The sequence below is a fragment of the Pseudochaenichthys georgianus genome, chromosome 16 (assembly GCF_902827115.2).
Source record: "Pseudochaenichthys georgianus chromosome 16, fPseGeo1.2, whole genome shotgun sequence".
Taxonomy (NCBI): domain Eukaryota; kingdom Metazoa; phylum Chordata; class Actinopteri; order Perciformes; family Channichthyidae; genus Pseudochaenichthys; species Pseudochaenichthys georgianus.
In genome coordinates this window covers 14287214-14312263 of record NC_047518.2, presented here as the reverse complement: position 1 = coordinate 14312263, position 25050 = coordinate 14287214, and the positions used below count along the sequence as shown (strand labels likewise).

At 39.7% G+C, this 25050-nt stretch overlaps 1 protein-coding gene across 7 annotated transcripts in view; it reads left to right on the top strand.

The window, feature by feature from the left end:
- Positions 1-25050, top strand: part of LOC117461602 (plectin-like) — a 161761-nt gene that overhangs the window by 116076 nt on the left and 20635 nt on the right. For 4 of the 7 annotated variants that reach the window (XM_034103548.2, XM_071205808.1, XM_034103547.2 and 1 more), the window contains 22 exons: positions 699-760; positions 6686-6775; positions 8604-8681; positions 8781-8873; positions 10377-10543; positions 13979-14094; positions 14269-14372; positions 15953-16072; positions 17308-17403; positions 17499-17626; positions 18909-19002; positions 19282-19436; positions 20719-21046; positions 21140-21217; positions 21307-21468; positions 21649-21753; positions 22282-22377; positions 22468-22593; positions 23065-23217; positions 23323-23477; positions 23952-24078; positions 24501-24684. In XM_034103548.2, the coding sequence (XP_033959439.1) occupies positions 699-760; positions 6686-6775; positions 8604-8681; positions 8781-8873; positions 10377-10543; positions 13979-14094; positions 14269-14372; positions 15953-16072; positions 17308-17403; positions 17499-17626; positions 18909-19002; positions 19282-19436; positions 20719-21046; positions 21140-21217; positions 21307-21468; positions 21649-21753; positions 22282-22377; positions 22468-22593; positions 23065-23217; positions 23323-23477; positions 23952-24078; positions 24501-24684 (2817 nt within the window). Of the gene's footprint in view, positions 1-698; positions 761-5551; positions 5567-6685; positions 6776-7895; positions 7932-8603; positions 8682-8780; positions 8874-10376; positions 10544-13978; positions 14095-14268; positions 14373-15952; positions 16073-17307; positions 17404-17498; positions 17627-18908; positions 19003-19281; positions 19437-20718; positions 21047-21139; positions 21218-21306; positions 21469-21648; positions 21754-22281; positions 22378-22467; positions 22594-23064; positions 23218-23322; positions 23478-23951; positions 24079-24500; positions 24685-25050 lie in introns of all 7 variants that reach the window. The other 3 variants (XM_034103544.2, XM_034103543.2, XM_034103545.2) reach the window with 2 other exon arrangements.

Genomic DNA, 25050 nt, shown 5'->3' with positions numbered 1-25050 from the left:
GTTGAAACGTTTGTCAAAGGTTTTTATAGAGTCCACGTTGATTATTGTTTGTCTATTAAATAATTGCAGATTTTGTTTGCATGGCTGAAAACAGACTAAGCAGACAGTCTGTTCATAATAAGTGTTGCCACACCTTGTGGTTTTTGACTGATCTCCAATGGGAACATGGCGTGTGCAGGTTTGTTTTCTTAGTAGGTGTGCTCCTTGCCAAGGTCTTGTTCTTTCTTGTTGGCGAATTGCACTCTCTAATAGTTAAGACAAGTCTTGGGATCATTTTGCCGGGATCTTCGGACCTCAATCAAATGTTGGCCCATAAGATGGAATCCTTTAATTAAGTTTTCTGCCCAAGAGCACAGTCGGCAGCAGTGTCATAAAGCGAGACGCGACAATGCTATTACAACGTGTCCTTGACAATAACGACGCATCTTCCCACGATGAATGTTCTCTGATGTGGTCTGAATCAGTATCAGGCATGCACAGTCAGGACACATACTTTCACCCCGTGACGAATCCTTTTGTCCTACAGAAATCAAACAAGTCTGGCATTTTAGGGCTTTCCTTTGCTGATGCTATGTCACATGCATGAGCTGTACATCCATCATTTGCTGGTCTTTTTGAGTTGCAACAAAACCTTAGCACCTGTTTTTAAATGTTTTCTTAAATGTCTGATGATTAACGATGGTTTGTCTATTTTGCAGATGAACGAGATCGAGTACAGAAAAAGACCTTCACTAAATGGGTCAACAAGCACTTGATAAAGGTAAGGCCTGTTCCTGATTGTTGCTGTTTCTTATGGTACTTTAAAGGCCTACAATGTCATGCTACATTTTTATTTTAACGCAGACAAGTCACACTATGCACAAAACGGGAAGGGACATTGGAGACCTAGACCTCTGCCACAAAGGGCCTATCTCTCAATATTACCGAAAGGGAAAACAATTATTTGTTTATACTCTCTGTGATTCAGATACTCCCATGAATGTACCTCATTGGGTTCTTCATCGGCCCTTGTCACACCTTCCTTCGGTAAAAGGAACTGAGAACCTCTAACAGAACAACATAGATGTATTATTTATATTTTGTATCACTTCAGTTTTAGATCTGGTTGGAAGTAATGATGCATAAGCTAGCTTATGATACATGTTTTAAGTCTGAAGAAAATGTTTTCTCTTGTGTTTAACATTGGGGATAACAGGTGGAAAAAGGTTTTGCTAGAAGAATCTTTAATAATTGTATTTTTTAAGCCAAGATAACAGGTGAAACTTTTTTTTTAGCATCAGATGGTTTTTTTTGGCAATGTTGTTGTAACCCTTTTTCGGCCACAAGAGGCAGTGTACCATTATCCCCTGTTCTACTAAACTACTAAAAAAATATATTTTTTTTCTAGCCAAAAGAAGACGTAACAATAATGTTACTTTACTTGTAAAGCACATTATATAAATATTTTGTATAAAGTCAAAATAAAAAACATCATTGGAATCTTATTTCGAACATTGTGTAGTGGTGCACTTCAGCCTCCTTTGGACAACATGAGTATTACAACAACAAACAGTTACACATTTTTATTTTTTATTAACTTGCCAAAGCTTATTTTCTTTAAGCCACATTTTTTTAATTATGAGAAAATACCATGGAACATTAAAGCATACAAACACTTTATCTCACTTTGCACAACTTTTTTCCCCGCCTGCTTCACAAATATAACCGGAAAAAAAGAATGTAAAATGAACCTCATGGAAAAATGTGTTTCAGAAGAACACCTGTTCTTAAGTCATAAACACAGGAGAGAAAACTATTTTCATCAGACGTAGAAACAATTGTAGACTGAGATCACCAGAAAATAAAAAGAAGAAAAACACTAGCCTCCCAGGGCTACCGTAGTTGTCTCATTAAATTACCAGAATACAATGTTATGTCATGGTGTAAATTAAGTGACAGGCCATAATGATCTAAAATGCAATCCATCCCACTTTGCAAATTGTAAGTTATTTCCAACACCTCTGCCTCCTCTCACATAAACACACATTAGCTGGTCATGTATCGCCTCACACTCGGCCTCTATAGTGCGCTGTGATGGGGAGGCTTACCAGAAGTCCAGTCTGTCACCAGCTGACCGCCTGTGTAAACCGTCCATCAGCGGTCGTCCACTCTCACCTACCTCACTCCCAAGTCTATAACTAGACCTGAAAGCCCTCCAATGCATCAACGTTTCATAGAAGTAAACAGGTCAGGATGGGGTAAAGTCAAACAGGCCATATTCTTCATCTGAAGTTTCTCATTAGGAGTGAAAAATGAACCCCCGGAACACAATACCCCTCCCACAGAGAGGTATAAATATCCAGGAAACTCCTGTTGGCAGCAATGCATTAACAGCCCTGCTTCCACATTATTTCTGTATTACAGACACAGGGCCATTCATTGTTTTGTTTTTAAAAGGGAAAAAGAAGCACAAAGAGTGTTTTCCTTTCCATGAGTGTGCAGTGCTATTTTCTTTAGCTACCACAGTTTGAGAACACACTGTAGACTCCCCTCTTTTTTATATGTGAATTTTGGAGGGTGAGTCACAGACATCTGGACTCACTTAGCTTCTTCTGTAAAGGCAAATTCTGGTATGGGCCCGGAGCCAGCGGTGGGTAAGGCCAACGGTAGCACATGTGCTGCACAGACTTCTGGGTCTGATTGGCTACCTGCGTTATATCCGGCCTTAAATGACAGGCACGCATTGAAGCGTGGGAAATATAGGCTGAAACTATTAAGTAGTTTGACGATTAATAAAATAGCAAAAAGTAGGCCAAAACAATTCAAGGTGATGTCTTCAAATGTCTTGATTTATAAGTCCGACACCAAAATGTATTCAGTTTAAGATGATGCAGAAGAAAAAAACAAAAAAAACAAAAAAATTGTCATATTTGAGAGTCTGGAAACAGATTTGTTACCTTTTTTGCTTAAAAGAAACGTTATCGCTTATTGATTATCAAAAAGGTTTGTCATTATGTTTCCACCAAGCTTTCCATGCAGCTCTGTTGATCTCTGTTGGGAAGTTGCCCAAGTATTAACATCAACATTGTTGTTTTCATATATATATATAAAAAAATCCATACTACTGTACATGAGCAGACCATTGCTTGTTTTTCAAAAAGTTTAGCACATCAATATTCTTGTCAAAAATGTAACTTTTAACTAAGAAGTGCAACAGATACAAAAAAAAGAGTTGGTTAGGAAAGTGTTAACTCCTTGGTTGAACATGAACCGACGCTCCTCTAAACGGATTTAATGGCTTTCCGGTTGGTTTGACAGGGGCATGACTATAGGTGGGGTGCATCCATAAAGGGCCACTGAGTGGTTTGCCTGACCCTGTAAATCTTGTTATGCTGTGGGACGTCACGCCAGCAGCAGAACAAACCTCTGTTTTCAAGCAGATTTCTAACATTGACTTAGAGGGGTTGCACAAGATGACGCAACCGAGGCATGTTAAGTGTTCTGTCTGCAGACAGAGGATCACAGTCGGTTTTTTTAGGGGGGGGGGCGGGGGCTGTAAGCTATGTGTGCTCTAAGATTATCACCTTGAATAGTTTACAGGACAGCTCATTTGAACTCAGACAGGGTAATTTGTAGCACAACACCTTCCTTTCAGCTGTAACAGTGGGGCGGGTCACATGGAGCAGGGACTCAAGTAATTGAGGGGTGACGATAGACGACACTTGAGTACACACGTACACACACGACGGGGGGAAACACTAGAGCAGGGGTGTCAAACTCAATTTCATCGTGGGCCACATCAGCATTATGATTGCACTCAAAGGGCCGGTTGTAACTTTAAGACTATATAAAAATACATATATAAATATATCATATATATAAAATAATGTATTATATTACATCATTGCCTCTGCATTGGATTATCATCGGATAATAAACTACGTCTGAAAGCAGATGTCTAGGGCAAATAATTGCAAGTCTTTTCAGTGCGTATGTCCCAAAATGAGTTAAAAAGAAAAGCCAAATTCTGGAGAAAAAATAAATAGAAGTGACATTTTGAAATAAAAATCTAATTCTGAGAAAAAGGAATTCTATGAAAAAATGGATATTTTGAAGAAAAAAAGGCAAATTCTGAGGAAAATGTCATATCTGAGATGCATTGTGGGACATGTAGTTTATGGGCAACGTGCTTCTGTAGCATGTAACCGTATAATAAACATATTATATTCTTTGCAAGCTCTTGTGGGGCCACATAAAATGAAGTCGCGGGCCGAATGTGGCCCCCGGGCCTTGAGTTTGACACCCCTGCACTAGAGAGTTAAAGACATACATAGTTTATATACATCGCTTTGAAACCTCCCCAGTTCATTACTAACATAATTAAATAATCGAATAAGTAATTTAATCATAATAAAACATGAAATCCTAATAATCATAAAAGGCAAATATTTCTGTTCTCAGAAGTTCTTAATCCAATCCATGTTCTAATCCATTTTGCTCATTGCATACATTTCCAGAACAGTTATATGTTCACTGGATAAAGCCAGGTTAAAACATGTTGACAGATGAGAGGTTTTTTACAGAGGACATTTTGCATAACTCTGTGTATCACTCAATCAAACAGCCATATATCAGGCTATATCAGATTTCACCATGGTTTCTGGAATCAAATGTTATATGAATGAAATATTCACAAACCACTATTGCGAACCCTTCAGAATATAGATGGGAATGAAACTGGAGAGAATTGTATTTTAATTCTAAGAATAAGGCATTTAAATCTATGTATTATTACATTTTGCACGACACTACAGTTGAATCGGGTCAACATCTTCAACTGAAAGAAATGTCCCGTTTTTACTTACCCTTATTAGGACAAGTATTGTTTGCTTTAATAAGTTTTCTGAAATTCAAGGTCAAAATATTAAAATAATACGCTATCTGATGCTACCTTTTTCAGAGTTGAGGAGGAAGAAATAGACCAAGTTAGTGAAATACACACCGTTACAATAGTTTTAAAGAAGTTTTGGAAGCAATATGGCTTACACTCCCAAAATGTCCTGCTTTATATAATTGTGAAACTAATGTTAAACTCAAGAATATAAATATATCTATTACAGTTCAGTATTCAATGTGATCAAACCACATATTATCACATCCTGAGAATGTTTTCAATGTGTAGACAGTGACCCCTAGTGGTGGCACTGTTGGTTACCTTCACAAAAAGGAGGATCACATGTACGCTTTGGATAACTGTGCCACAAGAAATTAGACGCTGTTGAAACTTGCATGAGAAATGTGCTTTCATTCCATTTGAGGGCCGACGCCTTCTTCACGCACATGACCAAACACACTTGCATTACAGATGCCAAGCTCAATCTGCTCATATAACGAATAAAAAGTGTTAAATCTTCCTGTCTAATACCATCATCTTAATCAGCTAAATTCACATTTCGTCCAAACAAATGCTCGTCATTTCATTGTCATTTATTTCTTCTCCTCTTCTCTCCTCCTTTGTTTCAAATCTTTCCCTTTCTCCATTGCTCATCCATCTGCTGTCCTCTTCACGAAGCATCAGAGGGCAGAGGTAGGTTATAAATGTCTGGTCATGGGGGCTTTGCATGGAGACCAACCTCACATGTTTTCCCAACCCTCTCTTTTATTAAAATCTGTTTTCTGGTTACAGCACACCTTAGTTCTATGAAAAGTGAATGCATGGATCCATTAAGTGTCCTTGTCTTGTTTTGTGTTTATGATGATTTGTGGGTCACCAGTGCACTTTTTTTACCCCACATGGCCATCTATCACTTTTCAGGGATGGCAGCTGGCATTTAGGATTGGCAGTAGTAGTCACACACACATAGCTCAGGGCTATGTATTCCTGACCTGTGTAGAACTGTACTAGTGGAGAGAACACTCTGAGCACTGCTTACAACTTATATACTGTAACACAGCTGGGTAGCACTTAAATCATCAATATAAAGCACTTCTATTATATCTGAAAATGTTAACAAAAAATACTGCATCCACAAAATTATCATTTGGTATCAATTACTCACCCTGTAAAAAAAATGTTCTCGCATGGTTCCAGTAGAAAGGAAAAATCCCCAAACTTGATCATTTGAATTGAATGGGGGCGGGGTTTAACACTAGCAACAACTTTCTTTATAATCCAAGTCTCATTGATCAACTTGTATGTTCCCTGATTCGCAAACAAATGAATTTCCACTAAAACCGTACTATTTAAAACCTGTACAGACTTGCATGAGTAGCGCGCTTGCCAAAGTCTTCATGTGGAAGTATGGTTTTAGTGAGACTTTTCAGAAAGTAGCATAAAATAAGATGAATGAGAATTGGATTGAAGGGGTGAGGTGTAGATACAATAGTTGTCTTTATCGGGATGAAGCAATCCTTTAAATTGATTTCTTTCATCGTATTTGACATAGCTTTCACAAAATCTGCACCAAACGTTGTTGCCATTAATTCAAGTAAAAAAACCAACTTTGTAAAAGAACCAGAATGTTGATTGGATAGAAGACAATCTAAATAAAGTGCTAATATTGTGTCCGTCTTCATTGAGTATTCAAACAAATGTACCAGCTGGTATTCCTGAAAAGCTTTCCTTTTTAAACTATATGGGTCATTTGGGTATCTCTTTTTGTCTGCATCTTGAATCCTTGTGACACTGTTTTTGTTTCCCCTGCAGTCGCAGCATCATGTGACAGACCTGTATGAAGACCTTCGAGATGGACATAACCTGATCTCCCTGCTGGAGGTCCTCTCCGGGGACACGCTGGTGAGTATCCGCCATGATGGCCGCATTCTGACCTTGGCTGGAAGCAACAAAGACACTGAAACTTGGCTGCTTCTTCAACCTCAACCATCTTCCAACCAACACCTAATCCAGTCTAATTACATAAAGAGTACTTATGTGCAGCCAACCTGGAATATCATCCCTGTGGCAACACATTGTAACCAATCGCAGCCAAGGTGTCACTCAAAGGCTTAACCCCAACCGAACCTACCAGAACAAAGACTTTCCTTACTCACAGCAGCTCCTGAGTCTACAATACACTGCCACATTGTTGCCTGCTGCTATCTTTTATAATCTGGTTCCAAGTCAATAGAGACATTTTGGTTGCTTTCTATTCAGGTGTCTAGAGAATGTCCTGTGTCACACTAATGACTGTTCTTTCTGACCAATCAGTGGGCAGCAGTGTTACTAATCCATATTTTAGTATCGGCACAGCTTAATTTGTACCTTTATTGTGGTAATACTACAAAAAGTACCAGGAACTATTTGACTATTGGGTGGCTGTGGCTCAGGGGGTAGAACTGCTGTTGACCAATCGGAATGTCCCTTTGTTTAATTCTTACCTGCCAAAGTCAACACGTCGATGTGTGCTTGGGCAAGATAGTTAACCCAAAATTGCTTCCATTGGCCAACCGTGTGTGATTTTGTATGAATGTTAGTTTCCCTAAGAGAAGCGCACACATACTGGATAGGCGTTATATAAATGCAACCTATTTAACATCAGAAGTTTTTTTAAGTTAGGTTGAGAAGTACCATGCAGTGGAACGGCAGTTTACAACTCAAATCTTAAGACTGACACTCACGGCTAATTTCAAAGTCAGCCACTGGATACTTTATTGATTTGATTCAGATGTGTACAGAAGCTTCTTCGCTGAAGTCATCATTGCTGCGTCCACCGTCTCTGCTCATCTTCTGAACGCTTCCATAGCCTTGACACATTAACCCCACCTTGGCCTGTGTGTGTGTGAGCTATACTTCTTTCTGATGTTCCTTCTCTCCTCCTTCTCTTCCTCCTTTCCCCTTTTCCTTCTTATAACCTTCCTCTGTGTGTCCATCTTTGCCGCCTGGCCTCCTCTCTTTGCACTGCTCTTGCTGGGGCTAGCCGAGGGAGAAAGACGTGGGCAGGAGCGCTCGGTTGGTGAGTGGGTTGATAACCTATAGTAGACATCCTTTTTGTTTCTTCTTCTTCTTATAACTCATCCGCGCTTTCTCAGTGATCTGGCCGTGCATGGTGCCTGGACCTCCTTCATGGCGATTCAACTGTTTTGTTGCCTTTTTTCTTTCTGTCATTCACAGGCTTGCTTTTAGCAGCTGGATAAAAACAATACAGTGTTTGTATTTGTTTAGGGAGTTTGCTCTGATAACTACTTTGCTGATTTATATTTGAAGTTCAAAGGAAAACAAGCTAAGATAAGCTTGCAGTCAGCTGACTTGAATAAAACAAAACTATGAATCGGTGGAAGCTATAATTATGCTGAGGTAATAAATATTCAAAAAGGTTTATAAATCCAACATTATACTTTTTTCCCTATACGTGTTAAACACAGTATCAGTTCAAATGAAATAGAATGTACAAATGTTTGATTCAATCACAACACCGACCCACCTGAATGATTTGTTCAGAAGAATTGTCCAAGATTCACTGGTTCTTGCTACAGTTGTCCTTCCTGTTAAATGTCTTATTTTCAGTTTTCCTTCCCATGTATTTCTCTGTCCGTAAAACGTGTTGTTCTCCTTCACCATCAGTATACCAAGTGGCTCCACTCAACGTCTTTCATGTGACTGACTATCTTTTGTTCTCTTCTCTCAGCCCAGGGAAAAGGGTCGCATGCGATTCCACAAACTGCAGAATGTACAGATAGCACTGGACTTCCTCAGACACAGACAGGTATGACACATACATCAATACCCTAAACACGACCAAACACTTCCAATAGCATGACACCAGACAACTCATTGTGTTTTGACCTTGTTTTCTTTTCCTCAGGTCAAGCTGGTTAACATCAGAAACGACGACATCGCAGATGGGAACCCCAAGCTGACCCTGGGCCTCATATGGACCATCATTCTCCACTTCCAGGTCTCCTCCTCTGTCAGTTTTGTGTTATATTTTATTATCCCTCTCTATCTCTGGGATCAACGCCTGTCAGCTGCTGTTTCCCCATCTACCGGGAACCAATCAGAATGGAGTCTGCTCTTCGAAATGTATCTTAAAAGTGGAATTCTCCAATCGAAAAACAGTATAATTACCATATCTTTCCAATTGTGGAAGTATTCATGAAATTGGCAACAGTCTAAAGTAATAAAACACCATCGGGGTGTGTTAGTATGAGTCACTTTCCCGCTAAATCCCAAGAGGAGGGTGTGTCAGGAGTGTACTTGATGGCATGCTCTGCTCCCAAACATATCCCTTATAACCTTCTCCTGTGTATGCCAAGCAGAATTCCTTATTGTGCTGGACCACACCTTTTTATACCAGATGATTCTGATTGCCTTTATCATGGGACATAAAGGAGGCATTGGTGGTGAGAGGGGGGTGAGGGGTGCTCTGGTGAAGGTGCCATTGTATTACATTATGAGCAATGTTCCCCGAGTCTTTATCCGTTGATAGAATCAAGAGGAGAATAGCCGGGTGTTGGCTACGGTGAGTCATAGGGATCAAAAGGGAGTGGAACATTCCCCTTTCCTCGTGTAACGTAGTTTGAAATCCCACAATGTGATTATCCTCAGAGAATTACATTTAGACAGATAATAGGATTTAGTACGACCTGAGGTAGACAAAAGTGGAGAGAAGATTTGATATTAAAGAGTAACTCTAATCCTTTATCAGATCGTAGACATGTATTGTATATAGCTGACATGCTTTTTGAAGCAAACAAAAACTCCGAAATATGACACAACATGGCTTCTCTATTATTCCTTATAAACGTTCTATTAATGTATTATAATCAGCATATAGTGACGTATATATATTTAGCTAAGTAGTCATACATATTCATGATGCTTTATAACAATTAACACTATCCATTATAAAGCATGTTAGGATAAATGTAATAATACTTTATAACTGCTGATCACATACTGACGTAAATGATAGAGTATAATAATTGCACTTTTGTAGAACTTTACTAAAAGCAAACAATGACTACATACTAATAATAATAATAATAATAATCAAATTATAATGCATACTACATTATTAATAATGTCTAGTATGCGTTACAGACATGGTTGCATAGAAAGCGGTAACTAAGATTTAAAAGATAAAGATTATTTCTGATTGAAATACATATTGGCAGGTCAGATATGTTAGAGGAGGATACTTTGAAAGGCAATACATACAAAAAAAAAGAATAATAAAAACCCCTTCCCCTTAATACCTACCACAAATATAAAGTGATCTTGTTATACAGATGTCAATTAGGACTAATGAAGACATGAACATCGTTGAAAATGAACAATGGGTGTCTGGTGAATGTTCAGCATCTTATGGTTTCCACCAACTCATTTCTCCACATTACTCCAGTATGGACTAGTGACAAGTTATCCACCCTCCTGACAATGTGTTATCTATATATTTTAGATCTCCGATATTCAGATCAACGGCCTGTCAGAGGACATGACGGCCAAGGAGAAGCTGCTGTGCTGGTCCCAGAGGATGACGGACGGCTACCAGAACATCCGCTGTGACAACTTCACCACCAGCTGGAGGGACGGCAAGCTCTTCAACGCCGTCATCCACAAACACCAGTGAGTGGGGGCTCTATTTGCTGAGGTGTTGTGTGATCAGCAGCAATGCAATTTGTAGTCGCATGCAGATTACAATAGTCAGCTAAATATATAGAGTCACATGTCAAATTGAAACATGCAAAGACAGCAGTTGTCAGTCTTGTCTGGACATGCTGCCACCTATGGGTTTTGTTTAATAGTGAGTGCAGTGACACAGCAGTGGGATCTGGGCGCTCTTCCACAAGTCAAATGAGACGCTCTGTAATTAAATCCCACTCTTGTTCTTGACAAGAGCTCACGTCTAAATTGTGTACCTGATAACCAAGGCATTGTTTTGATTCTTTACAGTATTGTATCTAATTAATTGTAATGGAAAGATAGTGCTGTATAGATTAAATAGTGCATAACCTCCATGTTGTTGCACTAGGGCTTCAATAGATAACATGCACGCCTGTCTGTTTAATCAGGTAGAAAAACAGGGAAGCAACACAAACAAAACGAGCATAATTCAGAAATAGCGATGCCATTGTTCTCAACGCAACAGGGGACACGAACAAGTGACGCACATGGCTGTGACACGCTTGTTCTGCTGCAGTTTGTGCAAGTTATTAACACTTGTGTGATCCCATGATTCAGATATAATATTAGCAAACATGCTAATGCTAGGTCAACAGCAGATAGCAGATATCTATATCATGAGTCCAACATGTTAAAGACGGATATTTGACTTTATTAATTTCCTAAATGAAGGATGACAACCTAAAGCACTGAGAACAAAGCGTTTGAGCCAAGTGCATTACATGTAAGTGTCCCAACACCAATGCATTGTGGGCTTCTTGTCGCACTTCGACATTCTGGACATGTTCATTTGCTAGTGTTGTATGTATTTGCATTTATTTAATTTTTTTTGCAGTGCGTTTGGCTCGAGGCCCAAATTAATATTCTACCTTTCTGTATATGACAGCACTACTGCTTTAATAAAAGCTACATCGTAATGCCTCTCCATAAACATGACAGGCCTTTAGGCGAGACATACCAAAGTTAGGCGTTGGAGATGAGTCATCCTGGACCACCTTGATATTATAAATCCTCTATTAAACATGATTAGTTTATTAGATTGTTTGGAAACCTATTGATAAAAAGTAAAATATGCACTCTGAAACCAAATATCATAATCCCACTTAAATTGTTGTGTGTCAGCTACATTAGTGGTTAGGATTGCTTTGTGTGGGAGCATCCTGGGAAACGATTTATTTCTCAGGAAGATATGTCAACAAAACATAATTCTTTGGGCTTCATGCAAAGGAGTGCCGAAATCAAAGTGGCATTAAGGGAAAGTTAAATGCTGAGCACGATTCTTTGGAGCCATTATGCATTGAGAGAAAGAGATGCCTGCAAGGGCAGGTTTCCTTGAAATGAAGCTTGAACCTGGACTTGTTTTCCCTTTTTGGAGACACCTGGACCTGGGGCTAGATTAGTGCTGCATTTCACAGCGGTCAGGGGTGCGGTGTGGGCGTAACTGTAGCACTCAGTGGCTGCTGCATGAAAACTGTGGCATTACTTTGTGTTGAGGCAAAGTTAAGGGCGTCCCGGAAAATGCGTTCAACATGAGAATTCGAGAGTGTCGAGGGTTTTATGGAAGAAGGTTTAGTGACTTCCAAAGCTACGGTTAAGTTTAGGTGGCATATAGCTGTTTCAGAAGGATTAAGGGGATCTTCACATGACTATGGACATGTTTGACTATGGATTGAACCATCAAGCCTTTAAAGGATGAGTTAGCTGAAGCCAGCCCCTGCCGTATTTACTTGGACCATCTGGTAGATTTGTACGATGCTCAGTTTAAGAAAGAAGTCTAAGAAGAAGAAGGGAAGCCTGGGCTTCATCAGTGGCAGGTTAGGATCCGCCAGCAATGTCGAAAACCGGGTGGTCATGTTGTGCGAGGATATCCCGTCAGAGGGATCCTCCTGGGACTCAGGGTTGGGCTCCCAAAGCTCAGGGGCCCGCTCCAGCAGCGACGAACTGGGCCATGGATGGAGGTCCCTCAGTTTTCATGGAAGAGAGGGACAGAAGGCGTCCTCTAGGCCAACAAAGCAATACTCTGTACGAGAAACTCGCCATGTGGAGGATTCTCCGGTTTCTGGACGTAATGCAGGACGTTCCACTTTAAGCATCAGGCAGGCGTATGAAGCTTTTTTTGTCAACATATTGTATTTGCTTAGTAAATGTCAAAATCAGTACTGTAATGGATATGCATTACACAGTTTAATTTGTTGGATTTAGAAATGCTTTTAAAGCTGTTTATGTAAGTTGAAATATGCAAATATGAATGCCTTGAAGATGAGTTTCTGCAATGCGGGATTACGTTAGCTTCTCTATAATTTACATTTGAGATATGCAAACACCCAGAGGACAAAAAGGCAGGTGCTCGTGCCGGTCCATCAGAAAGATAACAAGTGGGCTTTTGAATAGCAGGTTGCCATTGGCAGATGGTCTTGAAAAAGCACAGCAACTGCTGCTATTCGTGTTATACGATAAAAGAAAGTGGATCAGTATAGATGAGTTGAAGTCAAAGAAACTACCACAGTATGTTATGTATTCACATGTTTTCTATTGCACTGTGTAACATATGTCCCCATGTTCAGTCCAGATCTTCAGTCCCAAATGTTCAGAATTGTATCCCTATAGATGCCAGTTGTCTAAGGCAAATGTTATTACGAGCCAAAAACTAAATAAAATAATATAATCACAAGGAGTGTCATTGTCAAAGAGGCAACCAAATTGAAATTGATGCATTTCAAAAACGTAATACAGAAGTAAAGCCCCTAGTGAAAACCATGGAACAGCATGTATTTGCTAATTGGGAAAGCATGACAAAATAACTCAATCTGTTGGAAAAGTCCAACAGAAATTGGACGCACATCTATGAAAGTGAAACGCTAGAAATAGAATGGATGATTGTATGCTGTTGTGGCCATGGGTTGGAACATTTTGGTTTTAATGGGTTTCAAATGGGACATTCTTGTTCTCAAGGGTCTTATAGTTTTGGCTGTACAGTTTTTTTTTTGTTGAGTTGAATTTTCATGTGAGCTAAGATCCATCTTTTTGGACAAAAAAAAGTCTACAAACCCTTGCCAATAGTTACACCATATGCATTTGCCAAAAAATAGAACGTAAAAGACCAAAACTAAAATGGCCCTATTAAATCACGTGTTAATGTTATGAGCCCTCTATCCCATCGCCATTTCCCTAGTGTAAAATTGTATTTCTGTATCCAAAATACAACACTATATATGCACACACTTGAACACTTATACATTGTCATCCAAAGTATAATGGCAGTGTTGCAATGGGAACTCTAAGTGGGTGTCCTATCACTGCAGATTAGAATATTATTATATCGTACACGCCTTCCTGTACCCAGTTGGTAATTAATCGTCCATGTTTGTGTTCCCCCAGTCCCAGACTCATTGACATGGGCAGAGTGTACCAACAGTCCAACCAAGAGAACCTGGAACAAGCCTTCAATGTGGCAGAGAGAGACCTGGGGGTGACACGCCTCCTGGACCCCGAGGGTAAGATTTGGCCTAAGTCGATTTATATGAAACACCAGAGTTATGTTTTTAATAATAGTTTTATTCAGCATAATGTTATGTGCTTTGCTGTGATATTACTATGAGTTACTGACATTTGTTATACATTTTCTATTTGAAATAATGATATAATCCAATTTCTACTTCTACTTTCAGATGTGGATGTTCCACACCCTGACGAGAAGTCCATCATCACTTACGTATCATCCCTGTATGATGTCATGCCAAGGATGGATGTACATGATGGCGCCAGATCTAGCGTAAGCAGAACTTGTTCCATCCAGCTAGTCATTGAAGGTTTCTAATTTCTCTAATTCCCCTCCTCGACTCCTATCCTCGTGTCTTAGTCCCGCTCACAGGAGATGCGAGCGGAGGAGTCGAGGAGGGAAACCGAGGAGAGAGGAGGGGAAGCAGCAGGCGTGTTTATTTGTACTTGTTGGTGGGTGTAGTTTGGTAGGCTCGCAATCAAAACATTTTTGGGTTGAACTGTCCCTTTAAGCAAAAGTTAATGCAAGCTCAAAATACACAAATGGCGTGTCTGAAACTCGACCAATCACATGAATCTCCCGCCCCTGACACACAAGCAGCGGTTTGATTGGCCAGAGCTTGTACTGGCATATATGATTCGATTGGCTGACGCTTCTGCCGAGGCGTCAAAAGTTGAACATTGCTCAACTTTTGCAGCGAGCCACGCCAGCAAAGCTCTGCGTCGCTTCCCACGATGCAGTTCGGCGAAAAGTGACGTCACCCCATTCAAAGTGAACGGTGAAGCGTCACGCCGCTGTCTGGACGGGCCGTAATTTGATCTTTTTGATTGCTTGATCAGATTGAATCAAACCCGAAGAGGCTTGTGACTCTGCTTCTAAAAAAGCTTTTGTTAGCACTGTTTTATAATGCTTCCAAAAAAGCAAACATATAAAAGGAGTCTTGTGAAACCAAATAGTAAATAAGCTTCCTGTGGTGTTTACAATACGTAAGCTAAAGGGGTTAAGATCCTTTATCACTTATTATTTGTTGACACAAAACATACTGCTATTGCTGTGGTAGTGTATTCACACACACACTAATGACATGCTGGGGCATTTCATTTCTTGTTGTATTTCAATCCTAATTTTAACCCTTGTGCCTCACTTCAAACATGTTGCTCTGATGTCTTTACAGTACACAAATAACTGCGATGTATTACTATGTTCCCAAAAATGTCATACACCAATAATGAAGATCCCATTAAAATATGATGTAATATTATTATTGTCAACTTTCCCCAAGTAAAATATTTCATCCAACTTAAGCTCTGATCATAACTAGCCTTTTTAAAATGTTAAACCCTTGACATATGTCCTTTAACATACTTCTTCTTCTTTATTTTCTAACATTGTAATTTAAAAACTAGAATTTTGAATTCAGGACTTATTATATGAGCTGAGCTGAAATGTTCTAAATGTAAGTACAACATTACCATAATCTATACCATATGCAATGAAATAGCACAACATGATAAAAACAATAAATATATTTAAAAGCCAAACATTTTCTTATTTAGACAAATGTTTTTAACTTGACTTTTCTTTCTTATAACTGCATACACTTTTGGAACATGAGAGAACTGAAGAAATATCCTGCTGTCTGTCTGTCTGTCTCGCAGCATTGTCTCCACCACTTTCCCCCCATGTTATCCACCCCTTCTCCACCATCTACCTCCTTTTCCACTCACACAAGACCTGGATTGTTCCGTATCTAATTGAGTTTAGCTAGAGGGAACATGGCGACGCAGGAGAATAAGCGCCCTCCTGTCTGTTGTGGTTAAACGACTGTGTTTTTTCTGCTGTGTCGGCTGCAGGAGCTGGAGCTGCGCTGGCAGGAATACTACGAGCTGGTGACTCTTCTGCTCCAGTGGATCCGCCACCATGTCACGATCTTCGGGGAGAGGAAGTTCCCCGCCAGCTATGAGGAGATCGAGGTGAGATGATATGCTGATTTTAAGCCTCTCGGCTTGAGATTTGTCTTGAATACGTTTATAGTCGAGCAACAATAAATAGCAACATATTATTTTAAGTTCTTCCTCAATGCTCTTTGTGAAAATCATTCAGAATCAGAATGTATGGTTTATTCTGGGGGAAATTCGATTTTGTGACAGTTCCTCAATGTAAATACATTTAGAGGTTATTTAAAGAAACGAGTAAAACATTTGAATACAAATAAATATATTGATGAAAACTAACAAGTTACTGAAAAAGTTCAAATGTGCAGTAAAAATATATAAATGACACGTTGAAGTAAAATGTCCAATTAAAGATACAATTAAATAGAATGAAAATGTTTAACATTTATAAACATAAGAAGTAAAAATGTGCATATTGTACTAGAATACATAACATGTATATTTCAATACAAACAGTGGTGCATTACGATTAGTATAATATTAATGCTGAATTGCACAGTTTTAAAGGGTCGGGCTGCTAAAAGTGAAGTATGTCATGTAAATGTATATCTAAGTAAGTGAATGTGTTTATTATTGTAAAAAATAATAGGTTTCCAATGTTAGATCAAAGAACACACTTATATCATGTCTAGCTTTTGGCAGATAAAGGCAACTGTATTTGCAGTTGTTGTTGTCCCGTAGAGAGGGCAGGGCAGTGCTGAGAAAACGACGCCAGAAGGCAGACAAAAGCATAATCCCGAGGAGAATGACAACGGTGCCACTCCCTGTGTCTGCTGCAAAACAAAAGCATAGTGCAAACCTTTGGTTTAATTATCTTTTGAAGCCAAAGCATCTGCAAAAGTAGCTTTTCTTGTGCTGCTTTAACCCAGTTATGTCTGGTTAGAGAGTAACATTTTACTTACATAATACAGGTAGGGAAGTTATTTGACTCATAAGTTCCAACTCAGTTAACACCAGTCATGGGAAGGAACAAATGGAGGACGACAAGTCACTGTGTACTCACTATAGCGTGATGCGTTAATTTAATCATTCTGTTTACGAAATTAGGATTCCAAGATCATTTCACAAGTACAACGTTGTGTCATTTAAGTAAAGTCAAGGTTTTAGGATTTGTTCTGTAAAGGATAAGAGTATTCTTCTTTCTATTTTGAGGGGCAAAAAAAGGGACATGTAAATTGTTTAAATTAATAAAACATTACTACCATAATAACAAACATGATTATAATTTTCAATGTGTGTGTTTTTTTCTTAAGATTCTTTGGCGCCAGTTTTCAAAGTTCAAGGAGACCGAGCTGCCAGTGAAAGAGACCGACAAGAACAGGACTAAACACATCTACCAGACCTTCGAGGCAAGCTAACCGCTAATGTTCTATTATTGTGTGTTTTATTGTACTCTGTTCTATTGAGTTATGGCTTATGCATTCTTCTTTCCACCTGCCCACAGAGTGCCGTGCAGGCTGGTCAGGTGAAGGTCCCTCCGGGCTACCATCCCATTGATGTGGAGAAAGAATGGGGTCGACTTCACGTGGCCATCCTGGAAAGAGAACGGCTGCTCAGGATAGAGTTTGAGAGGTTAGCATATATTTATATATGTATGATTCCAATTGTGATTCTACTTGTCTAAACAAGGACTACAATGTTTACAGGACACCATTTTATATAAATAAGACATTTAATATCAAGCTACTAAGTAAAAGATTCATCGTAGCCTAGCTTTAGCATAAAGATAATGAAGCTAGCTAGCTGTACTGCAACACTTCCAACATCACCAAAGCTATGCTCAAAAAGGTATAGCAAAAATATATCATTGCCAATTATTTATTTAGTAGGCCCCAGTGCCAGAAAAATGTGTCCAATGTTTTTTTCGGGAGCGTGATATCTAAGAAATGCGTAAAGGGTATTTCTTTAAAATTGGATCATTCACTGGGACTCAATAATGAAATTATTACATTTTGTGTTTAAAAGTATCTGTGACTTCATAAACGCATGTTTGCTATAACTCAAGAAAGCATATGCTAAATATGACAATATTACTCAAATGTCTAATAAGACAAAAATGATGTACCAATGACAATTTTAACAGAAATGGATGTAAACTGCAACTCAGTCAGGTTGACATTTTGGTTGACTTTTGACGAAAGTTGCTTATTGAACAAACAACTTGGAATGCTATTTGGCCATCCTATATTTTGAGTCACAGAAATATGGCATAATTGTCCTGCTTTGGAAGGAGGAGTGGCACCAAATATTCCTGTCATAAACAATTTGACTTCTATCAACACAAGAGAGATGTGTTCAGCATAATGGGACACAAAAAAATATATAATTCGGATAAAATTAAATAGAATGAGACATTATAAATGTTCCATGTATTTAGAGGAGCGTTGCATCATGCCTGGAAAATGTGCTGGTTTGGTGTCACAAGATTGCCCGGTCATCTCGAACGCTGATAGCCTTGTGTATGGTTCAGAGATGTGGAATGAGCAGACTAAATGTCTTTGTCAGAAAGCAATTTTGTCTCAGACAGAGAGAGAGACACAAGCAGAGTTTTTTCCAATAGAGACAATAGGAGAGTGAGAAGGACTGAGGTCCTTGGAGCTGGAACCGTAGTCTTTATGAAATCGTAGAGGAATGGCATTTCTGGGTGACCCTCATAAACTGGAGTATTTGCTGCAACGCTCATGGCTGTAAGTGATCGCTAGCTTCTGGTAGTCTGAATGCAACGCGGTTGTCTAACATGGGATTTTGTCCTAGAAATGCCAAAGATGGCATTTATACTGTGGAGTTGGGACAGGGAGAAATGATGTTATTCATAGTATTGATCTTAATTTGTTTTGTTTTTTATCATATCCAGACTTGAGAGGCTCCAGAGGATTGTCACTAAAGTCCAGATGGAGTCAGGGACTTGCGATACCCAACTCAGCCACTTGGAGGCCCTGCTGCAGACGGTGAGTCCTACTAAGGTCTAATATTAGAAATACATACTTCTGTGTTTGTTCAAGAAGAAATAATCCAGAGTAAAATAATTTGAACCATACGGCTTTTTTTCTATGTCATTGTGACCTAAGAAAAAGGGGATTTTAAATTCCTCTGCAAACTTTAGAATACTAGATCATTCACAAACTTACTATAAACTTCTGTTCGATCATATATTTCTTAATTACGTTTTGATGACATTTGAAAAAGGAGATTGAATTTGATTATTGTATTGGCTTCTATCCCTTCAGGACATCCGTCTGCTGAATGCAGGGAAACCAGCTCAGCACACAGCAGAAGTGGATAGGGAGCTGGACAACGCTGAAAAGCAGGTCCGCCTTCTCTTCAACGATGTGCAGGTTCTTAAGGACGAGCGCCACCCTCAGGCCGAGCAGATGTACCGCAGGTGGGTGCAAAGTGTGCTACAAATCAGAGGATCACCAGTTCGATCCCAACCCAGTCAACATGTCAAAGTGTCCTTGTGCAAGATACATTACCCAAAAGTAAAAGACATAAAATAGTGCAATAGAGTAACACGATGGTGAAGTTTTTTTTTGGATTGCTCCCATAATTACCATTACAAGGGCTCTCTTGACCAAAAGCAATGGAACTGTACCATTGGATTTAGAAATATTGCAGAAAACACGACCTTTGGCAAAGATATATTTATGATATTTAAGCGTTTTGTTCAGCAGGATAACCTCCACATATACACACCCTATATGATTTTATAATCATAAATGCATTCGCCAGAAGTAAACAAACGGCATCACGGTTCATAGCTGCGAGTTACCACGGCTGCGAGTTACCATGGCAAAGCTAAAGGCAGCTAAAGTTCAGCGTGATGACATTTAGTAGTCTCAATTAGTTTATTATTTTTATTTAACCTTTATTTAACCAGATACAAAGCATTGAGATAAAATCTCATTTACAATGCTGACCTGGCCAAGAAGGCAGCAATGTTACACATAACACAAACATATAAAATACAGAGAACACAACTAAGTAAACAAAAGATGAAAAGCAATCACTACATTGTGCACATTTGGGACAGTAAAAACGGTACTACTTATTACTGCAAGAGCAGCTGGTGGTAAGGACCTCAGACAACTTCAATTTAAAACAGACTATAGGGACAAGTGCCGTCAGTTCAAGGCTTGATTGAAGGTCATTCCAAGACCAAGGACCATAATGAAAAAGACTCCTTTTCCCAGCCTCAGTCCGCACAGCAGGAACCTGGAACCGTATCCAGGCACTGGTTCTGAGGTTGTAAGAGTCACAAACTGGAGCAAATCTGGCACATATGTAGAGTGGAAGCTTACCTAAAATGGCTTTGTACATTAATTAAAACCAATGCTGCATCCTACGCATATCCGTTATGCTAGAAACGAACGTAAACGAACGAACGAACGTTCTATGACACATAGAAGCTTCGGATATTCCTGAGCGGGGTATTTACTGACGTGTTATCTCTTAGAACAAAACATGAACATTTCTAATTCTCTTGTGTTAACCACAGACGTTATTTCAGGTGTCAAACAAGTTTAAAAAAACTTTGACTTTGAGACGAGGGACACCATTCCAGGGTTTTAGGACTTATTTCTGCACCTCTCATTACTCATACCATTCAAGTAGTTGCAGGAATAGGACAAATATGTAAGACAGTTCCAATTCTCTCATCTCCACAGGGTTTACCGCATCCATGAGCGCCTGGTGAACCTGCGCACCGACTACAACCTCCGCCTGAAGTCCTCCGTCACCACTTCCCATGTCACCAGGACCAGTTCCAATACCATCCAGCAGAGCTCCTCGAAGGTGCGGCCTGATAAGGACGATGTGACCCTTCACTATCTCAAAGACCTCCTAATCTGGGTGGAAGAGAACCAGATCCGCATCAACGAGTCCGAGTGGGGCTCTGATCTGCCCTCGGTGGAGTCCCAGCTGGGCAGCCACAGAGGTCTGCACCAGACTATAGAGGACTTCCGCGCCAAGATTGAACGGGCGAGGGCTGACGAGGTAACTCATCAGAAGAGATTTTACACTGTTATGTTATGCTGTTGATGCTGTGCAGTTGATTTGAAAAGTAAACCATTCCTTTACCTTCTACAGAGCCAGATTTCTCCAGTCAGCAAGGGCGCGTACAGAGATTACATGGGTAAACTGGACCTTCACTATGGAAAACTTCTGGTAAATATTTTCATGTATCAATCCGCACTGAATACAAATGCTATAAATGGTAGTTCTTAGTATCTGAAGGGTGTTTTTTGTTCTTTCAGAACTCTTCCAAGTCCCGTCTGAGGAACTTAGATTCGCTCCACGCCTTCATCAGCGCTTCCACTAAGGAACTGATGTGGTTAAACGACAAGGAAGAGGAGGAAGTCAACTTTGACTGGAGCGACAAGAACCCCAACATGACGGCCAAGAAAGACAACTACTCGGTGTGTTATCAAAGAGTTTTTATTTGAATCATAAACCTTATTATTCGTCCCAAATGTAGGCTTTTTCAGAAAAGGGGACAGTGGAAGATATTTAGATGAATTAATTTATTGTGAATTCATAAAATAAAAGATTTTTCTCCAAAGATTGCAGTCATTTACATTTGTATTTTCATTGTTCAGGGTCTAATGCGAGAGCTGGAGCTGAGGGAGAAGAAAGTCAACGATCTGCAGGCCATGGGAGAGAGGCTTGTCAGGGATGGACATCCTGGCAAGAAGACTGTTGAGGTAATTGCTGTCATTACAAGGCTTAGTTGATTACTGGGCTCTAATTGGTCAATTTGGACATTAAAGAGGCCCTGTTATGCTTTTTTGGGTTTTCCTTTCCCAGTGTTACATATGTTATTGTGCATGTACATGGTTTCTCTTCAACACGCCCCCCCCCCCCCCCCCCCCCCCTGTCTGAAGCGCCACCTTTTCCTTTGTTTAGTGTTCCAACAAATTGTACGAGATAGGCAAGGGGTGGGACATCTCTAAGCTGTTAACCAATCACAACAGAGCCGGCCAGCTAACCAATCAGGGCAGACTGGGCTCTGGTTTCAAACAGAGGGTTTAAAGAGGTGCTGCTGCACAGTCATTATGAGACAAATACATACTTTTTTCAACATGAAAGCATGTAAACATGTCAAAGTAGAAGCACAACATACAGTTATGACCCTGGAAATGAGTAAAGTAGGGCCCCTTTAATACTCACAGTACAGTACTACCCTTAACAAGGCCGCCTTGACTTATGCACTGTCTTCACGTCTCTTGCAGGACTTCACCGCTGCCCTGCAGACTCAGTGGAGCTGGATCCTTCAGCTGTGCTGCTGTATTGAGGCTCATCTCAAAGAAAACACAGCATACTACCAGGTATGGAACAGTGATTTTATTATAAATTAGTCTCTCGAATTCCACTCATAGAGCAAAGAGCCAAGTGTTGAGTCCCCTCTCTCCACACAGTTCTTTGCCGATGTTAAAGAAGCTCAGGACAAGATGAAGAAGATGCAAGAGAACATGAAGAAGAAGTACAGCTGTGATCGCACCACCACAGCCACACGCCTGGAAGACCTGCTGCAGGATGCTGTGGTGAGCCATTATTAAGCTGTACATGCACGTGATGATGCCAGATCTCAAACATATGTAAAAGGAATTAGAAAGTATGTCAAGGTATTGTGAGTATTTCCTTATTAAGAGGTATTTGTTCTTTACCTGGTTATTTTTGACTGCCTATACTTGGCAGAATAGTTATCACTTAAATAAGCACAACATTAAACAACATACACATCAATGCTGCAGCAATATATATATATATATATATATCCAAACACAATATATAATAGTAAAACAGACAGAGAACCTACACAATAAATATGTAGCTTGTACTTTAAATACATTTAACTGATTATACTAACATACCTTGACTTAGGTAAAGTTTTGATTGCCAATTGTTTCATCATGCTATTAAGGATCTGGAAAGTGCTTCCACCACTGATTTATTGCGCATTACAAACCTAGGAATTACATTTCTCTAAGTCCTATTTGTTTTGTTTTCATCAGGAGGAGAAGGAACTGCTGAATGAATACAAGACTCTTGCGACCAGTCTGAACAAGAGAGCCAAGTCCATTATTCAGCTGAAGCCACGCAACCCCACCACCTCCATCAAAGGCAAACTGCCCATCCAGGCTGTGTGTGACTTCAAGCAACAGGAGGTCAGTAAAGTGTTGTTTCCCAGCAAAGGGACCCCAAACTAATCACAGAACCTTAGCATGTCCTGTTTCATGTATGTAATGTATCGTTGTTTGGTTGTGCTTCAGATCACTGTGCACAAAGGAGACGAGTGCGCGCTCCTCAACAACTCGCAGCCCTTCAAGTGGAAGGTGCTGAACCACTCCGGAAACGAGGCGGTGGTGCCCTCCGTCTGCTTCATGGTGCCTCCGGTCAACCAGGAGGCCGTGGACAGCGTGTCCAGGTGAGAACGCGGTGAAAAAGAAAGAGTCCTGAACTCAAATACGATGATGAGATGGCATTCATAGAGGTAGAGGTAACGTGTTTCGTAAAGTCCTGAAACAGCAGGGTTTGTGGAAAGGGTGGTTCTTTTTTGGGAACATGTGACGCTAGAGATAACCTTTAACTGATTATTCATTTAAATGAATACCTCACACACAAAATGACATGTTTGTAGATCAGTTACTCGTGATGTGTACCTTGAATTAATGAAGATACGTTGCTGCTGAAGTAAATCAGAGCAGATATTTACAACAGCAAGCTTTATTTAAAAAGAGTACCTTTAAAAACGTGGTACAATCCAAGTTTCATTCATCCATGCACTCTACGTTTTGATTATTTCTTATCGTGGATTTAAAGCTAATTTCATATTTTGGGTCCAACATTTCTGCATTTCTGCAACTGTTCCTAATTTGCTGCTCTCTGTGTTCCTCTCCAGTCTGGATACAGGTTATCAGCAGATCGTTACCATGTGGCAGACGCTCCACATCGACATGAAGAGCTTGCTGTCATGGCAGTATCTGATGAGAGACTTCAAACTGATCCGCTCCTGGAACATTATCATGGTGAATACTTTGCCACCTTTATGCAAGAAAACATTTAAAAGATTCCATTTAATAGGCATATGTTACAGAATAAGTGTAAATGTCGGTCGCTGGTGTTGGAAAACAAAAGAACAATACTGTAAACATAGTATTTGAACTTAAACAATATAAAAGCTTCAGCAAAAAGTACTTAGGGAGGTGAAACAGTTCTGTTTGAAGTCTGATTAAATTATGGCATGTCCGAAAATAGTGACATACAATTAATGACAAAGCAGTTATGTTTGTGCTTTAATGATTCTGTGTATTTTATTCCACAAAATAAAGACTTCAAACTAAACTTCTTAGACTTCAAACTAAGAGTACATAACTCAATATGCAGTAGAATTCTCCTGAAGTTTGCCTCATCAATAAGACCTCCCCCCTTTTGGTCTGCGCTTATGCAGTTAAAGTCCATGAAGCCTGAGGAGTACCGGCTGATGATGAGGAACCTGGAGCTCCACTACCAGGACTACATGCGCGAAAGCCAGGACTCGCAGCTCTTCGGCCCCGACGACCGCATGCAGGTGGAGGGAGACTTCACCAACTCCACCCAGCATTTCGACAGCCTGCTGCGCTCCATGGAGAAAGGTAACACCAAATGTTCTCTTCAGAAAATATAGCCTTTCATTATTCATGGTTATGTATGGAAGCCCAAAAGGGACTTTATTAAACATGGTGTAAACTTAAAAATAGAAATGTAGGGCCATGATAGCATTATCGTTTTCCACATATTCCACACTTATGTATTATTATGTTAAAATCCAAACGTAAAAGCAATAGTAACATTAGCTTTTTAATTTGCACATGCTCTTATGGGTGCTCTATGACCCTAATAAAATAGAAAAGCTATTTGTCCTTTCATTTATTCAAAGTCATGCCCCGATCGACAGTGGCCAATATGCAAATGTTAAATCTTTTTTTTTAAACAAAAATGCATGCAAGCAATATATTTGT